This window comes from Perna viridis, chromosome 14 (genome assembly GCF_037379345.1).
Source record: "Perna viridis isolate PV_CMFRI_1.1 ecotype Kerala chromosome 14, ASM3737934v1, whole genome shotgun sequence".
NCBI lineage: Eukaryota > Metazoa > Mollusca > Bivalvia > Mytilida > Mytilidae > Perna > Perna viridis.
This window is the reverse complement of record NC_142458.1, coordinates 5980426-6001163: the sequence shown is the minus strand read 5'-3', so window position 1 is coordinate 6001163 and position 20738 is coordinate 5980426. Positions and strand designations below refer to the sequence as shown.

Below are 20738 nucleotides of genomic sequence, written 5' to 3'. Positions count from 1 at the left end.
AGAGTTTATACCATAAGCTAATGGATACCTTTTCATACCGCAAGTTTGAAACAAAATCTAAATGTGAGAAGTATATCAGATTACTGTGAATATGGCTCAAAAGTTCGTTTTCTTTTGGTGGGAAACGATAAAAGGTTCTTTTTAGGCGGATAAAACTCATTGTATCATGTTTGAAATGTTTCAAGAATGAAGCATAGAAAATTTCCAATCTGGTGCTGTATGGCATGTGTCATTTGTAAAAAAAAAATGGCAAGATCAGAGAGACTGAATTGAATTCGTAAAATGACTAAAACTCCCAATTTTACGATTTTTTGAACTGCTATATCCATTATAAGCATGGTGATCTATATGTTTATAAGCTTATTTCATTGCCTTTATATGTGAGAACATTTCAGTACAATTTCATGAAATTACTAAGATCAGAACTGGTTTGTCTTTAAGTACAATTCTGTGAAAGAATCAGACAAGGGGTGGCACATCATAATGCTCAATTTGGTCTTTTTTTTGCCTCAAACATATTCAAATACACCAAGAAAACAACCTTTAAGCTGTTAAAATTTCTCCTTAAGCATTGGTTATGTAGATATATTTTGACTGCTTCTATAAGGAAAAAAGTTTGGGAAAATTTTCCCGCCATTTATTCATAGTGCATTTCAACTAAATTTTACCTATCAATATCTTAAAAATGCAAAATTTACTAACACTTTGGCAGGAATTGATTGAGGTTATGAGGTATAAATACTTGGATAATAAAATATCTGTATTTGTGTTATGTGCCACACCTTATACACAGTTTACCTTATTCTTAAACTGAGTAATACTTCATTGTTCCTCCGTTACGGGCCACTCGTCGCAACTTCGGCTCCCCGTGCAGGTCCGGGTGTTAAAAGAATAGGCCTGCAGCAGCGCTAAGCTTGTCGTAAAAGGCGACTAAATAGTGCTCAGAACCCTAGCCAGGGGCTAGGGCGCTCTGTCCACAGAGCAACTGGGATGTGTGCCCCAGGTGGTGGAATGGGGTACCCCTGGCGTGTTACATGCTGGTGTTGTCAGGTTATAATACGGAAAACCTGACCGCAAACCATAGTGGTGCACCGTGTTGGGAAAATGCCACGTTCCTCACACGTTAAAGAACCCTACTGTGGTATTCTCCAGGTGTAGGATCCATAGGGCTCCTCCACAGGAGGCTGAATTGCTCGACCCTACCCACCTCTCCCTATTTCCAGTGGCAATCAAAATTTGTTGACCCCATTGTCCTTGTGTCCCATCCCTTTTTCAGTTCATCATCATTTCATGTTCATTTTATCATCAATTTCATGTTCATCGTCTGAATATAGCTGAAATAATGCTGCTCGGACGTTAAACCCCAACAAACAAACAAACAAACAAGCGCAACTTCGGCCGAGTCCGTACCCTCCTCATACGTAGAGTATCGGAGTCACCCGAGGTTTGCCGATTGCGTTACTGGCGTCTTTTTCGTTTTCACGTCGATTTCTTTGTAGTGTTCATTTTATTCTACTGACCAATTTCGATGATTTTTGTCTTATTTCGTTTTCTTTGTTATCAGATTTCGTTCGTTGCGCGTTTCATTTGTTTTACTTTAAACAGAATTTATTCAAATATAAGCACAAGCAAATACAGTATACACATTTGGTAGGATTCGGAAAGAAGCTAGATAGCTTATACATTTGTTTTGTTTCGTTTCTATGTTTACCAGTGCCCTTTGTTTTTCTTTAGTGTAGTCTCGGGAGTTTTCCCAAAACAGTAGGATAAACCTGAGTAAAAGGAACGGAAGGTGGGACTTTCCAGTTGGACCTCGCCCTTTCATGCTTTTCGAGGTATTTTGGTAAGAGTTTCTGTTTCATTGAGGACATTTGTGGTGTTCTAAACATCAATTATTATAGTACTACAGTACCACCGCATTTTGTTGTGAGGTGAATACGGAAACAAAAAACAATATCCATGTCCAGGAAATCAAAACCGAAAGTAAAATATTTTCTTCGACCTGTTTGACTTACAGTATTATTCGCCTAAAAGAAAACTGTAAATATAGTAATTTCTCTCTAGTCTATAGTAAAGATAAAGGGAAAATTTATTTAACTTGGTGAGTACATGTACGGATGGTTGTACAAGTCAGCAATTAACTTTTAATATGACTTCATTCCCTATAGATGTAGGACTATGAGGGACAGTACTTTTTGTACTCAAATAACTTTGACTGCTTTGAAAATGCTTGACTTATGTTGTAATATCGCTGATGTTTCTCCCTTCCCTCTCTGTAAAGGTCTGAAAAAATCCCAACAATGTTAGAACTGTCAATTTTTTTATTGTTTACCACCACAGGCCTGGAAGTTTTACATATGTACCTCTCTGATATGTATGGCAATACACCTGTACTGAGTCAAGCATCCTAGACCAGTCAGCCAGCTAGGTTGTATATTATGTATATATATTACATATGGTGTTAGAGTCTTCATCGTTCATTAGTTATTATATATGATCACTTGATGCCAAGGATTTTCCACGTACATGAAACCTTTTTTATATTTTTAAATTTGTTGACGCTATGTTTCTATTAATATTAATGTGTATATTGAAGCTATATTTCTAAATTTAGATCTGGATATAAACTTTTCCATAACGTAACTACTCTCAGCTAATCATGGCAGAAGCGCCACAGTTGAAGCACCATTCAAAATATTTTATCTACATACACAGTGTAACACTCCTTGAGATGTTTAGGTTTCCTGCATGCTAAAAGCTCACCAAACACATGATAAATTAACGCTTCTACCGTGTGTTTAAACGAACGCTCCCAGTTTGCGTTTAAACACACGATAAACGAAAGCTCCCAGCGTGCGTTTAAACACATGGTAGACAAATGCTCATATCATGCATTTAAACGCACGATAGACTAACGACGAAAAATAATAATATTGACATATAATGATGACATGAAAAATAGAAAATAAAAATTAATGAAATTATCTGAATTAAAAATGGCAAAAAATATAAAAATAACAACTAAATCAAGGTAATAATCAAAGTACAAAAATAAACCAACGCTTCCATTGTGTGTTAGAACGAATGCTCCTATCGTGCGTTTAAACGAACACTCCCAGCGTGTGTTTAAATGCACGCTTCTATGGTGCGTTTAAATGAACGCTCCTAGCGTGCGTTTAAACGACTGCTTCTATTGTGCGTCTATCATGCATTGAAATGAATGCAAAACGATGTGTAAACACATGATAAACAATGCACAAACGCTAAAATGGGAAATGTGAATGTCTCGAGGAGTGTACGTATACATGTATGACAATGTAATATATAAATGAAGAACTTTCATTCAGTCAATACGTTACATATGGACATTTTAGATTATATTGACCTTGGACTTCGTCCTCAGGCAATATAATCTAAACAGGTCCATATATAACGTATTGATCGAGTTAAAAGTCCATAATTGATAAATTTATATCAACTGATCTAATCAGTTGACCAGTTGTTTTGATTGATTTGGGTCAACATGGTATGGAAAGAGAAATCATATCTAAGGAACCAAGACTCTAGCGGAAGTCACCCAATTTTATATCGCATTCATGCCATTTTGGATGTTGAAAGCAAGCCATAATCAGTTGCATAAAATATTTGACAATAGCAATTTTTGGCATGTAGTCAGGATTTTATAATTACCCTTACACCATCACCTGACTAGGATGCAATAGGGTTGTTTAATCATTTTATAAAACACAAAATGTACCAGTAATCCTAAGTACAACAATATTGAAACCATATTGGGATCCACAAAATATACATGGATGATTTAGGGTTCTTTTATTGATAAGGCAGATTGGAATCTGTTGCAAATAAATTAATTGACCCTGTAATACAATAAAATACTTTAAGTACAGAGAAAAGAAAGATAACTCTATTTTTTTAAATAAAGAACATATTCAGTCAACCTGTACAATATTGTTAGAATAAAATATAGATTATGTTTTCATGTATTTGTCTGTCTCTAAGACTCAATATATCTTGCGTCTACATGTATGAATTATAATTATTCATGATTGACATAAATCTCATACCAATATAATTTTGTAACTTCTGACATAATAGTATTCTGTACAGATCTCTTTTACTCAATTATATGTATGCAACATGTAAGATTTAAAATAACAGCAAAACATAAGTTTGCCAAACATTGCCACAAATGGTATGTTAACACAAAAAATTATAATAAAAACACAACTTACTGCTTACCTCTCAAATAGATGAAAAGGTCAGGTTAACTGTCTGGTATAATACAGTATGACACATCATACAAAACCTGAAGCAAATATATGTTTCATAACTGATGTGTTCATGGAACAATAATAACATTCATTACAAACACCAAACACTTTGAGTACATCATTAAATAAAAATATTATTTAACATATTAAAATTTAACCATTTAATCAATTATTTATATCCTATTTATTTATAAGAAATCACATTCATTCAAGAGTTGTCTCTTTTGAAACTTTTGGTTTAATAGCTCAATTATTAACTATTTTAAATATTTATAATCCTTTATATCATTTTGTCTCTTTAAATGGTTTAAATAGATTTTACTCATTCACTCAATTCATTTTCATACTGCAAATTCATTCTCAAATTCAAACTAAACATTCAACCTCATACTAGCTGCTCAGTTAAGACAAAGTTATTTTAGTGGGATAAAGTGCTAGAAATATAGAAACAAACCTCAAATACAAGTTCCAGAAACTCAGCAATACAACTAAACTTCCAAAGTAGATTTATGTTGAAATACTAGTCAGAAATTATAGACTAAGTTATAAAAATCTCAAGGAAATCAATATGTCTGCCATGCAACTCAGCAAACTCAAAGAGAATAATACTCACATTCCAAAGGAAACCCCAAAGAGAATTTTAAAGTACATGTGACCTGAATTGACCAATAAATAAAAGAGAAATAAAGAGTTCTATAAATAGCTCATCAGCTGATAGGTAAATCAATCAGTCAAAGTAAATGATTATCAATTACACTGATACAAGTAACAATATGTATACATTTTAATATAAATGTGAGTAAGTTTTAATAAACATATAAACCATTCGTCTATTAATCTCAAATCATATATCATATAATAAATAAAATACAATACATAAATATATAGAAAGAGTAACATTAAATGAATATTATATCCACAGTCAATTCCTGGTTAAATTCCACTCTGCCACAATATTATTTTTCACTCCTCTCACCTCCTTTCCCAAGCGCCCTCTCTGCAACATTCAATAATTTCGCACCAATTAAAAATTATCTCAGTAAATCATTTTATGATACAAAATGTGAGCTTATGCCATTAATTGGCATCCTTCCTCCTCTGTTAACAATTTATCAACATTCTTCTAAAACATCTCCTCTGCAACTACTGAATAGATTTGCATTAAACTTATTATGGTGGTTTCTTGGAGTATCCTGTACAAAATGACCCTTTGGACTTTCAATCGGTTAAAAAACATGGCCGCCATTACTAAAAATAGAATATTGGGGTCATACAGCAGATTTTTGCATATATTTCCAAAACTGTTAGGTTTCACGATTTTCAGCTAACCGGGTCATGTTGGTTTGAATTCCTAATTTCATTATTTTCACTGTTGGTATCGGTCGAGGTGTTAAGCTCACTAGAAGGTACTAGATCTGAATTATCAACGTAGGCTTTAATTTCAGATCCTCCTGAGCAATGTTCTTTTGTCTCCCTTCGTTGACAATTTGAGCAACTGTTAGGAAATGACCAGCGGCTAAGACCATCAGCATTCCCAGGAATTCTACCTGCCCTATGTATAATTGTAAAATCATAACTACCAAGCACTTCCATCCAACGGGCCAGCTGACCTTCCGGTTCCTTAAAATTCATCAACCACCGTAGGGACCCGTGGTCGGTACGGACAGTGAATTTTCGACCGTATAAGTAATGGTGAAAATTTTTGATAGCCTTAACAATAGCCAATAGCTCTTTTCGAGTGACACAATAGTTTGTTTCACACTTGGAAAATGTCTTACTGAAATACGCTATTGGTTTCTCAACTTTATTTTGCAATTGAGAAAGGACTGCCCCCATCCCAAAAAAATTTGCATCACAATCTAGTATGAATTCCCCTTCATTTTCAGGGTAACCTAGCACTGGTGCGGCTATTAATAGTTCTTTCATAGTATTGAAAGCTTGTTGACATGCATCAGTCCAAGCAAACTTTGTGCCTTTCTCTGTCAATTTGTGTAGGGGTTTTGCAATCGAAGCAAAGTCTTTAACGAAACGTCGATAATAAGAACAAAAACTTACAAAACTACGGGTTTCTTTGACGTTTCTCGGGACCGGCCAATCTCGGACCGTGTCGATTTTTGAGTTGTCGGTACTAATACCGTCTTTCGTTACTTTGTGGCCTAAAAAGGTTACTTCAGTTTATGTTAAAACACACTTATCAGGGTGAAGCATTAAATTTGGCTGCCTTAACCGATCACAAACTTCACTTAAGTTTTTCAGATGTTGGTCAAAATCTTTTGAAAATACGATGATATCGTCCAAATACACCATACATATCTTCCAGGTTAAACCTGAAAAGATCTTTTCAACTAGCCTCTTGAAAGTGGCGGGTGCTCCACTTAAACCTAAACATAGTACTCGGAACTGCCATAGACCGCTTCCGGGGATTGCAAAGGCGGTTTTCTCTCGATCGTTCTCTTCAAGGCCACATTGCCAGTACCCAGAACGCATATCGAGGGTTGAAAACCATCTATTTCCGTTTAAAGCTTCCAATGTGTCGTCTATTCGGGGTAAAGGTTGACAATCATTTTGGGATACTGCGTTTAGTTTTGGGACTTAAAGGCTTAAAGGGTAACATCAACGAAAATGGATAATCAGAATGCAGATTCTTGCTCCCAGAACGTTCTGGTCATAGGAGGTACGACATTCCAACTCCCTCACTATACCTGTCATAAGTTATTGTGGTTAAATTATAAAAAAAACTTTTATGATGGCAACAACACAATGACCACGCCTACTTTAATTCCTCTAGAGCTGTGGACCTGTGGTCAAGCCTGTAGGGAAGGGAAAACTTCACCTTAGTATAACTGAGTTGGACAGTGCAGATAGAAAGATTTACCATAACTGTTGTTTATAAATTTCTATGTTGAAGCTTGTGCTATTAAATACGTCTCGTTCAACCTTATTATACTTTCTTTGGCAATTTATTTTCTGTGTTAAAGGATATGCGCCACAATGAAAATGTGTCCAACCAGAGATTGAGCCATGTGTTCATTTTGATCCATGGAGATCCCTGATACTTACTTTAATTGAAAATGAATATTCATTTTTAAAATTTCACTATGTATTGACAGTAATATTTTATAATTATGTTCATTTCACATCAGCTTGACATCTATGGAAAAAAAATGTATAATTGTTGATAAAAAATACTTTCTATAGTCTACATGTATTATATGCAGTTGATGTGCACAATGGGTATCCAATTAAATCAACCATGTAGTATGTTATCATTAAGGTAATATTTGTTTACTATATTTTTTTCGAAATATTTTCAAAACTTCAGATATAATTGAAAAACCAGATTGCCATGAAAGTGTAACTAGAAGCATGTTTATCTGTAAAAAATGACTCTTGCTATAAAATTTTACTAGTAATCTTCTTTATATACAATTTAAATAACTTATTTCTAATAATTTTTGCTAATAACAAGGGAAGCAATGTAACAAAGGAAAGGCAATTTCGTTTGTCGAACTTCGCCGAAGTGACCTCCAAGTTGAACTTGGGTGCCAACATGGCTGACGACGTTACAGGCAGTACATCCTAGCATTAATATTGCGATTATGATTGTATGCAAGAAATGTAAAGTGTTGCGAATGTTTGTCGTTTTATAAAATCTTTTACAAAAATCAATTACACAGATTAGCGTTCTTGATTGAATACAGCACAAGATGCACTGTCTGCCCGACTCTATTCAATGCAATAAGTAGTAGTCCCACCTGTGTTAAATTCAGTGCCAATTTATAATTCATTTTTTTTTTGTCATTTAATTTTATTATATTTTTTCTTCGTAGGACAGATATTATGCCATTTTTGGTACTGTATTAACTTCGGAAATATAGACATAAGGTGACACGGTCAACTTCCGGCGAATAAATGTAGCGCGTAGACACATATCAAACCCTGTATCACATCCGAGGGATTGAGGTAGAGTAGCGGAGTCACCCGAGCTTTGCCGATTGCATTTGGAATAGGAAAACTCCAATAACCAAACAAAGTTATATGCAGAAATGGTACACAAATGTGATTAACTTTTTTCATTTGATTCACATTTCAAAGAGTTTATACCATAAGTTAATGGATACCTTTTCATACCGCAAGTTTGAAACAAAATCTAAATGTGAGAAGTATATCAGATTATTGTGAATATGGCTCAAAAGTTCGTTTTCTTTTGGTGGGAAACGATAAAAGGTTCTTTTTAGGCGGATAAAACTCATTGTATCATGTTTGAAATGTTTCAAGAATGAAGCAGAGAAAATTTCCAATCTGGTGCTGTATGGCATATGTCATTCGTAAAAAAAAATGGCAAGATCAGAGAGACTGAATTGAATTCGTAAAATGACTATAACTCCCAATTTTACGATTTTTTGAACTGCTATATCCATTATAAGCATGGTGATCTATATGTTTAGAGGCTTATTTCATTTCCTTTATATATGAGAACATTTCAGTACAATTTCATGAAATTCCTAAGATCAGAACTGGTATGTCTTTAAGTACAATTCTGTGAAAGAATCAAGCAAGGGTTGGCACATCATAATTCTCAATTTGGTCTTTTTTTGCCTCAAACATATTCAAATACACCAAGAAAACAACTTTTAAGCTGTTTAAATTTCTCCTTAAGCATTGGTTACATAGATATATTTTGACTGCTTATATAAAGAAAAAGTTCGGGAAAAAATTCCTGCCATTTATTCATAGTGCATTTCAACTAAATTTTACCTATCAATATCTTAAAAACGCAAAATTTACTAACACTTTGACAGGAATTGATTGAGGTTATGAGGTATAAATACTTGGATAATAAAATATCTGTATTTGTGTTATGTGCCACACCTTATACACATTTTACCTTATTCTTAAACTGAGTAATACTTCATTGTTCCTCCGTTACTGGCCACTCATCGCAACTTCGGCCGAGTCCGTACCCTCCTCATACGTAGAGTAGCGGAGTCACCTGAGGTTTGCCGATTGCGTTACTGGCGTCTTTTTTGTTTTCACTTAGATTTCTTTGTAGTGTTCATTTTATTCTATTGACCAATTTCGATGATTTTTGTCTTATATCATTTTCTTTGTTATCAGATTTCGTTCGTTTTCGTGTCGTTTCATTTGTTTTAGTTTAAACAGAATTTATTCAAATATAAGCACAAGCAAATACAGTATACACATTTACATACAAACTCATGGTAGGATTCGGAGAGAAGCTAGATAGCTTATACATTTGTTTTGTTTCGTTTCAATGTTTACCAGTGCCCTTTGTTTGCTACTGTAGCAGGGGATATCATAGGGTTTGGAATTATTTCAAACTACGATTTTCAGGTTCATTTGTATTCACCTTAATGTGTCACCTACTTTTTTGTGGAATATACGTCCATATGTGAGTACATGAAACTCAAATTCAGACGAACCCCCCAATGTGACAGCATGGTTTTTCACAAAATACCGTTCGGAAGTCTGATTTTAGTTCAAAAGTCACGTAAAAATCTGAGAATTCCAAACTCCAGTTTCCACTGGCTGGAGTAACTAAAAGGAACGGAAGGTAGGACTTTCCAGTTGGTCCTCGCCCTTTCATGCTTTTCAAGGTATTTTGGTAAGAGTTTCTGTTTCATTGAGGACATTTGTGGTGTTCTCAACGTCGATTACTAGGGGTAGTAATACAGTACCACCGCCTTTTGTTTTGAGGTGATTACGGAAACAAACAAAAAAACCAAACAAACAATATCCAGGAAATCAAAACCGAAAGTAAAATATTTTCTTTGACCTGTTTGACTTTCTATTGTTCGCCTTAAAAGAAAACTGTAGATATATTATTTCTCTCGAGTCTATAGTAAAGATAAAGTAAAATTTTATTTAACGTTGGTGAATTCATGTACAGATGGGTGTACAAGTCAAAAATTAACTTGGAATATGATTGGAATTGGTATTTCGGGTATCCCGAGCCCGAGCTCAACTTCTCCGAGCTGAAAATGGTTATTGCAGGTATCTTTTTTTTAGCTCACCTGGCTAAAGGCTATGTGAGCTATTGCCATCACTTGGCGTCCTTCGTCGTCGTCAGTTGTCGTCTTCCGTCGTCGTCGTTAACAATTATACAAAACTCTTCTCCTCTGAAACTACTTAACTAATTAGAACCAAACTTGGTATGAATGTTCCTTGGGGTATCCTGCATAGAACTGGATATGGGGATTTTTGATTCGTCAAAAAACATGGTTGCCGTTACTAAAAATAGAAGATAGGGGTCAGACTGTAGTTTTTCGCATATATATTTTAAAACGTTCAAATTCTTTCAATTGCTGTAATGATCCATATTATTAGGACTACTGAAGTCTTCAGACACCTTGTAAGAGTTATTGCCCTTGAAAGGGGAAAAATGAATTTTTATTTAATAGTTTTCAGTCAATATCTTGAAAACTATGATAGATAAAAAGAAACTTTCAATTGTTGAAAAGATATTGTGATAGTTCTACCAAAGACTTCTTTAGTCACAATTGTTAGACAACTTCTTGTTTAATTTATTGCCTTTGAAAGGCAGAATTCAAGAAGGTGAGCAATTCAGGCTCCTGGGAGCCTCTTGTTAAAACTGAGATGAATTTCTAAGATGTTTTATAAATAATGTCTGTAAGTACCATATAAATGTATTGAAATATTCAAAATAATAAGATATTTAGTTTGCTTTCAAGTATCGAAGAGAATGTGCTTCAAAATGGATACTAAATTAAAATAGAGTTCGCTAAAATTTTCCAAGAATAAGCGTATGATAATATTTCAATTTCATGTTGATTTTGTTATAGTCTTGAAGTTGTCTAGGCTATATTTTTAATAGTTAATAATATTTATGAGTCCTCAAGTCTCATTTTAGCACCTTATGTTTTCAAAGCACTTTTCCATTACATAATTAATTTCAGCCAATGATGGCAGAAGGGCTGCAGACGAAGCACCATCCAAAATACATTATCTACATACATATACATGGATGTAAATGTAATCTATAAATTAAGGACTTTCACTTATTCAATATGCTACTTGTATATATGGACCTCATCCTGTTAGATTATATTGACCTTGGACTTTGTCCTCGGTCAATATAATCTAAACAGGTCCACATATAATGTATTGACTTTGTTGAAAGTCCATAATTGATAAATATATGTTAACTTAACTAAAAAAGCAAAACAATTGGTTAAACAGAAGAAAAACTTGAAAGAAAATATTTGATAGGAAAAAAACAGTGCCAGTTTTATGGGTTGTTTGCTGGCATGCCACCATTGAGGACAAACTACACCTTTCTTCTGGGTTAGGAAAATATTTAGAAAAAGGAATCACACTTCCCACCCAATATTTTAACTGGAGTGCTAGAAGTCTATCCTGGTCAATTTGAGTGGTCCTTTATATCCAAATTAGCAATAGGGCCTGAGCTGCAACATAAACTATGAGTATGGTGTACTATGAAATGAAAATTACAGATTTTGCCCTTGACTATGACTGTTGTTACTTGATGGTCCTCTTTTGTTAATGTCTGAAACAAAATGATATGAAGCACTGTCATAGATGAGCAAATTGTCCTCATTTAGTAAATTTGTCAGGGCTCTATCTGTCATAACAATAAGCTATGCTGTTCATTTTATTGATGTATTTCTAAAAATAGGTGTAAGTAAATTCTGTAAGTCAATGAAGTTGATTGCCGTCCGAATTCTCCAAAATATATTATAGAACTATTGAACCTGGAGTTACTTGGTATAACGAGGGGAGTGTCGGTGTGGTAGGATATCACATTCTGTTAAACTACTGTTAATATTTAATGTGGAAAAATATATTTTAGTTTAAACTTTCTGCCTATTTTACGATTTGTTGATTTTTAGGGTTGTTATGTAGAATTTGCTAAAATTAAATTGAAAGTAAGTAGTCGCCATTACTTTTTGTATTGTAGAGATATCTATGAATAGTTACAGTGGTTGGAATATCTGTTCTACTTATACGCTGCAGCACATAGCTATTAGCTTATATCTTCTATAGCCCTTGGGGAGTCTCGGGTTGTATCATCTGTTTGAATGGCATATTTATGACTTTTATCAGCTAAAAATCTTTTTTCCAAAAATAGAGATAATCAATTTATAAAACTTCTAGTCATACACACAAATTTTGAAGATGGTGCAAAATAACCTTGACCTTTGATATGGTGTCCTTACTTTTTTATATGTTGATATTCATTGTAGGCTTTTTATATTTGGTATGTTTATAGATCACATAAAGACGATTTATTGCATACTAATCTTGGTGACCCATGACCTTGACCATTGACTTCAAAGTCAAATGATTAATTTTCATCCTGTTTCTTGTCCCATTCATTATTTTTTTTAAACTTTTTGACGTAGGCTTTTGTGGTTTGGCTTGCAGGTAGATCTTATGAAGCTTGAATGTTCTGTTCACAACTTGGTAACTTGATATTTGACCACAATGTCAAATAATGGATTTTTTAAGCAAGTCTTATCAGGCCCTTAACTTTTTAAAGTTTTTACAAAGGCTTTTGATAGTTAGTACATTGTATGTATGGAGACCATATAAAGACAAGTACCAAAATTGGTTATCTTTTATCTTGACATTTGACCTTAAGGTTAAATAAGTGAATTTCTTGGATATGATTATTTTTGTTATATGAATTGAGATTTTTCCTTTGTTCTTTTTCCCAAATATATATGAGAGGAAGACCAAGTGTGCTGTAACTAGAAATCTTGTATGATAATACACGAAACTCGCACATTTCTAGAAGAATTCAATAGGAAACGGCCATGTAATGTCCAACCTTATTAGTATAAATACATGTATTGCACACGGACAACTCTGTGTCTGATGAAAATGACTTTCCTTTAAAGAATTACCGATTTGAAGAAAAAAAATCTCAAATAATGTTACAAATACAAATTTCAGTTTGTTTTATTTCCCGACAAAACTAAGGTCTCCCTCCCGTTACCTACTATGATAATACTTAATGGTAATGACCATAACTAACAAAATTCAGCTGGTTAATAATTCTCGCTAAAAGCAAAACTACATGTACATAAAGTGTTCTTGCTGTATACAAAGTTTCGTAAAATGAGTTTGATCAGTAGTTCACAGTGGTGGGACCCTAAGGGGGTGAAAAGTAATGGCTTCCCTCTTTTTTTGAAATTTGGTCATTTTCATGTGCAAAATTGACCCAAAAAAAATGGCAAATAATGTCCTAGCACCCTCTTTTTTCTGAGGAACGTCGACTGGCACTCCTCCTTTTCAAAGTATCTAGATCTGACCCAGATATGAGTGAAATTGCCGTCCCTAGATACATAACAGACAAATGAGAACACAACAATCTTGTTTAGCTGAATATTTCTGTTTCAGATATTCTGAATATTTCTGTTAAGACCTCTGGATATTTCTGTTTCAAATATTCTGAATATTTCTGCTAAGACCTGAATATTACTGTTTCTGATATTCTGAATATTTATGCTAAGACCTCAGAATATTTCTGTTTCAGATATTCTGAATATTTCTGCTAAGACCTCTGAATGTTTCTGTTTCAGATATTCTGAATACCGGTACATGTAAAGATTTTTGTAAGGACCTCTTTATATTTATGCAAATACCACTGAAATTTTCCGTGAAGACCTTAATATTTTCATGAGGACTTCTTTATATTTCAGTGAAGACTTGAATATTTTTGGAAAGAGAATAAAAAAAATGTATGTATTTTTTAATTAATCAACGAAGTTGGCAACAAATATCCAATTGTTTGTGCTGAAAAAATTGCTGATATTACATAGGATATAGCATATCTTAATATCAGTACATTCCTGTGAAAATACCAAATTGTCTGTCTCAAGCCAATCAGGCAAAGTAGGACAGCCATCTGTCACAATGGTCAACTTTTAGCTTTGAAATGATACTGGCTGGGTTGATGCTGCCAAAAGAGATCACAAGCTATATTTTTTGTACCTGTGCTTGTATATTTCTTATTGGTCAATAATCAATTAATTGGTTTGGCCAATTAGTATCATAAATCATTAATATATCACTGCCTTTCTCGTTATTTAAGTTAGACTTCCTGCCTTGCAGGCTCAAAGTCCCTCTTGAATAACTTGTAAGATTATGTTTTAAAAATAACATCTTTTGACTTAAACGTTTGATATCATGATACCTGGATGACCTGAGCATTACTTTGTATTTGATTGTCCTTGTAATGAATGTTTAAAATTCTAATTCAATAACAATGGAAGGGGTAATATTAGTGTTCCAAAACACGTCTTTCTAGTTATCTTCTTCTTGTTGTAATTGTGTTGTGAACTCAGGGCATAATCTATTTTTTCATTAATTGTTAGTATTATTATTTTTTGCACTATTTGTCTATCTTGGGTTAAAATGCTTAGGGTAGGCGCAAAAGATAGAGTAGGTAGGGTAGCTGGAAACGTTTTTTTGGCCTAAAAGGCCATGTGAGCTGTAATCATCACTTGACATCTGTTGTAATGGGTCATTAACTTTACTTTTAAAATCTTCTCTTCTGAAACCACTCGGTGGATTATTACCAAACTTGATCATTAGCATCTTTAGGGGTACATTTTTATCTATTTTTAAAATTGTATCAATCATATATATCAAGTGTAAAGCATGGCAGCAAATGCTATATTTAAACCACAGGGGTCAAGTCACCATTTTTTAAATATATCTCAAAGAACTAAAAGGGATACTGAAAAATGAATGTAACTATACTTCTTCAGCTTAAAGAGATCCACATAAATCTCAATTGAGTCAAAGTTGTCTTGAGACTTACTGTAAGAGTTATTGCCCTTGAAAGATGTGAAATAAAATTTTTTGCAGTTATCAGTCACTCTTAAAAACTATTATACAATGTACATGTAGATAGTAAAAAACTTTCAATTGATAAAATGGTCCTTATTATAAGGCTTACAAAAGACTCAATTGTGTCAAAGTTGTTGAACAACTTTTTGTTGGAGTTATTGCCCTTGAAAGGTGAAAAAATGACTATTTTTGTGGTTTTCAGCCAATATTTTGAAAGCAATTATAGATAGGAAAAAACTTTCAATTGATAAATGATCCTTATGATAAGGCCTAGAAAGGTCCTTTTTTGTTAAAGTTGTGGAATGACTTTTGTAGAGGTATTGCTATAGAAAGGTGAAAAATGACAGTTTTTGCAGCCAATATCTTGAACACTAAAATAGATTGGGAAAAAAAACTTTTGATTGATAAATTGAAATGATATGAAAACACATTTGATTGATTAATTGAAATGATATGAAAACACTTTCATTTGATGAAATGATCCTTTATGATAGGGCCTACAGAAGTCTCCACGGTTTGAAGCTGTCAGATGACTTTTTGTTATAGTTCTTGTATGGATATTTTTTACCAATATCTTGGGAACTTCATGCATGGTAAATAGTAAGATAACTTTTATCTGATGAAATAATTCTTAAGACAAGGCATACTAAACATTGCCAAAGTTCCAAGTTGTAGGATGACTCCTTGTTACAGGTATAGGCCTTGTAAGGCAAAAATGGAACAAAGTGAGCGCATGAGGCTCCAGGGAGCCTCATGTTTTATTATGAATTATTTCCTAAATTAAGGACATATTACTCCTAATAACTATGATGCAATGTAGCAATAAGCATTATTTGCTCACCTGGCCATCACTATGTGTCCGTCATCTTCATCTGTTAACCTTTTCAAACATTTTTTTTCTAAAACTTCATGATAGATATAGAATGTAACCAAATTTTGCATGAAAATTCCTTAGGGTTTTTTGCTAGCAATCCCTGTGTGGGGATTTTGATCTGCAAAACATCATGGCCACTGGATCTGAAAATAGACCATAGGGGCCAAATTGCAGAATTTTGGAAATAACTTAATAAGAGTTGTATTTAGCTAAAATGGGGGGGATAAAGTTGTTCAGCATGATGGAATGGACCTACGCCAAAATTTTCAGAAAAATCTGTTGACAGATGACTAAATATGTCATGAAATTAATTTTTTTTCTTCAATTTTACAATTCCAACTGAAAATCTTCTCCTCTGAAACAACAAATCGATTAAAACAAAATTTGTAAAAAATGATGAGTAGAACATCTTAAACAAACTATGTTTGGGGTTTTTTGATCTTGTGAAAAACATGGAAATCCCAGCGTGCGTTTAAATGCACAATAAAAGAACAGTCTAAGCGTGCATTGAAAAGCATGATACATGAATGCTTATTTAAACAATCAATGAAAAAAAAAATAACAAATATTAATGAAGAAAGAAAAAATCAAAAATATAATTTATGAAAATACAATAAAGTTGAATAAAGGAAAAAATGAATGTATGAAAATAAACTAACACTTCTATTGTGCATTTAAGTAGCTGTCTTTGTATAATCATGCAAAATCTGAAAAAAAGTGATACACCCCAAAAAAGGCTACATATTTTTATTTTTGTAATTAAGTTGTTTTATTGGTCTATACTATGGAATGTTAATTATCTATTCAAATCTGCCTGCTCTTGGGAGATAATCCACATTGAAAATCCAGTAGATTCTATTGTATATGAGTGCCATTTACAGAGTTATCTCCCTTAATTTTGAAATCTACAGTGCATTCTATATAATTTTTATCTCCTAAGAGCACAGGTTATATGAAAACCACATGTTAATTTCTGTTTACAATGACATTTCAAACAAAATATTAAAAATAAAAATATATAGGCTTTTTATCCATGAATCACATTTTGCATGATCCTTAGCTGGAGTCCTTCTTAAATGAACACTCTCAGCATGCATTTATACAAACACTCCTAGCATGCGTTTACATGAACGCTTCCATTGTGTTTTTATTGTGCCTGTGAATGAAGCCCAAACGATGTATAAAAGCACAATAAAGGTGTATGGGCGATAAAATGGGAAATGTGAACGTTTCAAGTAGACTCCATAGGAGTGTAAATATGGCTTTTAGCATCACATACAATTTATTACATTGTTTAAAAGGTCAATATTTGTGCAGGTTACATGTGAAATGCTTTACTGAGAAACTTTTTGAATGATAACCTTAGAGTCAGTTTTTTATTATCAGTTCATTCAGGTTTCTGTGATTTGATTTTATTATAAGCTTCCAAATGGTTTGTAATATAACCCAAGTTTAAATGATTGATTGTTGGGGTTTAACGCCTGAGCAGCAATATTTCAGCTATATTCAGGCGATGAACATGAAATGGATGATAAAATGAACATGAATCCCAAGTTTAAAGGCTGTCCATGTAAAAATCAGGCAGATCCTGTAATATGGGTGGCACAGGGTATATTTTATCCTACTGAACTTTTTGTTCATATGTAAGGGAAGTACATATGAATCACATAAATGTCAAATGGTATAAAGTTAGATTTAAATTGACAATGTATGGCTCAGAAAATGATTTCTGAGTTCCTTAATAAAGCAACCAGATTATGCTTAAATTATAGAGTTATTCCCCTTTTCTCAATGAATTTCGGTGCTCTTAAATCATTGCAATAAGTCAAAAACCAATGTTCAACATTGGGCAAAGATTCATTTGTGAAAGAAATTAAATGAAATGTTTTTTAGAAAACCAAATTTGTCATGTGTCACACACTGCCTGGTTTTTGCGAGGACTCCTTCTTAAAAGCATACAATACCCAAAAATTTAATGCTTAAAAGTACATATGGGATGTGAATTTCTTATCCCCTTCCACTCCAGAAAATTGACAAAAATAAAGAAAATCTGGGCAGAAATTTCAAAATCAGGTTTGTTTTTTGCATGTTTCTAGCATTGAGTCACTATAACACAGTTAAATCTTTTATTTGTTGCTGACTAAAACAATGTTGCTTCTCTGAAACTGATGTGGCCTTAGATGTAGAACAATTGATTTTATATACAATGTACTTCGAGTAACTGAAATTAGCCTTGCAAATATCCTATTAGAAATTAAAAAGAAGAAAAAAATTCTCTGATGTGCCCCATAATGTGAAGGTTGGATGAGAAGAGTAATCAAGGAAACTAAGGTTATAGCGGTAATCAAAAGAATGTAATCCAGGGACAAAAGACCAGACATGGAAAACAGACATACACAACAAAGAACATGAAGTAACTAAAATCATACATACATGTATAAAGTAACAAAAGCAAATGAGCAACTCTGACTCTACTAAATACTTGGAGCATAGACCAGGTGCACCGGTAGGGTAAGCATCCTCTGCTTTTCTAGAAACACCTGCGGAGTTGCTTATAAATAGTCAAGTCCGGGGTTGACAAACGAGGAAAGGAAAGCTATGACCCCTTGAATAAATCAGTTTTCATGGTGCAGATGGATACACCATAACGATCCACAAGTTTATGATGACAACCATAACAATGTAGTATTATCTAATAAAAAAAATATATATATATTAGAACATGCAAGAGAATTGCTGCACAACTGCTGTCATTTTATCATTTCAGCCATACATACGTGTACCTACAATTTAACATGACGGACATCAGAACAGTACAGAGATATCAATCCCTCTGATGACATGATGTAATGATATGCTAGGTCTTTGAAGCTATAGTTAGTCAACGCCTTTAACAATGTCAGTATCAGAAGAAGAGACAGATTTTCTCAGACTGGTTAACCTTGTAGTAAAGGTGGCACCACAAGCTGTCCGATATTTGTTTGATCAACGATTCCCTCCAGCAGATCTGACGTTAATACTCCAGAATAACTTGAGAAAGCTGAATTATCTTAAAAGTAAAAGGATAATCAGTGCAGCACAATGGGATTTACTGTTTCCTCCATCAGGTGATTTCCTTTCTATACAATCAAACACTGATTCATTCTCTCTATTGTTTTATGCCTGTTTGAAAAGTGGAAAAAATAAAATAATCATGCTGTCCGTCTGGGCATATGGTAATTCATCTATCTTTCTTAGTTTCTATTTGCAACTTTGTCAAAACTGGTAAATTGAATGAATGGAACTGAATTCTTTATCACATGATACCATTGTAGTGGAAATCCTAGTTTACATGTCAATCTGAATTACTTATGTGGTTTCATTATATAATGATTATGCAATTAATTCATCTGAAAGGGGGCATATCCTTATTTTTAGCACACCTGCCCAAAGGCTTTGTGAGCTATTGCAATCATTTGATGTTTGTCGTCCTCGTTGTCTGTTGTAGTCGTTGTTGTTAACAATTATACAAAACTCTTCTCCTCTGAAACTACTTGACTAATGAAATCCAAACTTGGTATGAATGTTTCTTGGGGTATCCTGCATTGAACTGATGTGTAAATTTTTGATTTGTCGAAAAACATGGCCGCAATTTTTTAAAAATAGAATGTAGGGGTCAGACAGTAGTTTTTTTCATATACAATGTATCTCCAAAACCACTGATAGAAAATTCTTATAGAGTAAAATTGTTCAGCATGATGATCTATCTCTGGTCATATTTTGGTTTTAATCCATTAAGTCGATAATGTTGGAGTTACTGCCCTTTTTCAACGATTTTTGCTATTTTTATTGTTATTTTTTTTTTAAATCTTCTCCTCTGACACTACTTGACCCATTGAAACCAAACTTTGTATGAATGTTCCTTGGGGTATCTTGCATAGGAGTGATGTGGGGATTTTTGATTTTTTGAAAAACATGGCTGCCGATACTAAAAATAGAACATAGGGGTCAGACAGTAGTTTTTCACATACATCTCCAAAACCATAAGTTTTAGCTGAATTTTGACATGGGTAAAAGTGTTCAGCATAATAAGAACTACCTGTGGTCAAATTGTGGTTTTAATCTATTTAGCCATGTTGGAGTTACTCCCCTTTTTCAATGATTTTTGGCTATTTTTAATGTTATTTCTTTCAAAAATCTTTCCCTCTGACACTACTAGACCAAGTGAAAGCAAACTTAGTATTTAATGTTTCTTGGGGTATCCTGCATAGAACTGGTATGGGGATTTTTGATCTTTTGAAAAACATGGCCACTGTTACTAAAAATAAAACATATGGGTCAGACAGTAGTTTTTCGCATATATCTCCAAAATCGTTTGGTTAAGCTAAATTCTGACATAAGGTTCATATGTTCAGCATGATAAGATCTATCTGTGGTCAAAGAAACTTTCAATTGTTGAAATGGTCCTATGATAAGTTCTACCAAAGACTTCATGAGTCAAAATTGATGGACAACTTCTTGTTGAATGTATTGCCTTTGAAAGGTAAAATTGAACCGGATGAGCGATTCAGGCTACTGGGAGCCTCTTGTTTGGTTTCATGATCAGACACATTGACTTTTGTCTAGCTTCAACAGAGGATACTATTTTCTCTGCCAAAGCCACTTGATATGTTGTCAAAATACATTTATAGCTAAAGGTCGCTATATCATGAGATTCAATATCAGTCTCAAGA

The 20738-nt window shown here is 33.5% G+C and overlaps 1 protein-coding gene across 10 annotated transcripts in view; it reads left to right on the top strand.

Annotated features, from left to right (window-relative positions):
* LOC148597913 (uncharacterized) overlaps positions 1 to 20738 on the top strand; it is a 47180-nt gene that overhangs the window by 5659 nt on the left and 20783 nt on the right. Inside the window, exons 1-4 of one of the 10 annotated variants that reach the window (XM_088562483.1) lie at positions 1490 to 1843; positions 8123 to 8351; positions 14000 to 14038; positions 18794 to 19133. In XM_088562483.1, the coding sequence (XP_088418609.1) occupies positions 18923 to 19133 (211 nt within the window). In that variant the 5' untranslated portion in view covers positions 1490 to 1843; positions 8123 to 8351; positions 14000 to 14038; positions 18794 to 18922. Of the gene's footprint in view, positions 1 to 1489; positions 1844 to 1876; positions 2102 to 8122; positions 8352 to 13999; positions 14039 to 15728; positions 15746 to 18793; positions 19134 to 20738 lie in introns of those variants that run through there. The other 9 variants (XM_088562482.1, XM_088562481.1, XM_088562486.1 and 6 more) reach the window with 9 other exon arrangements.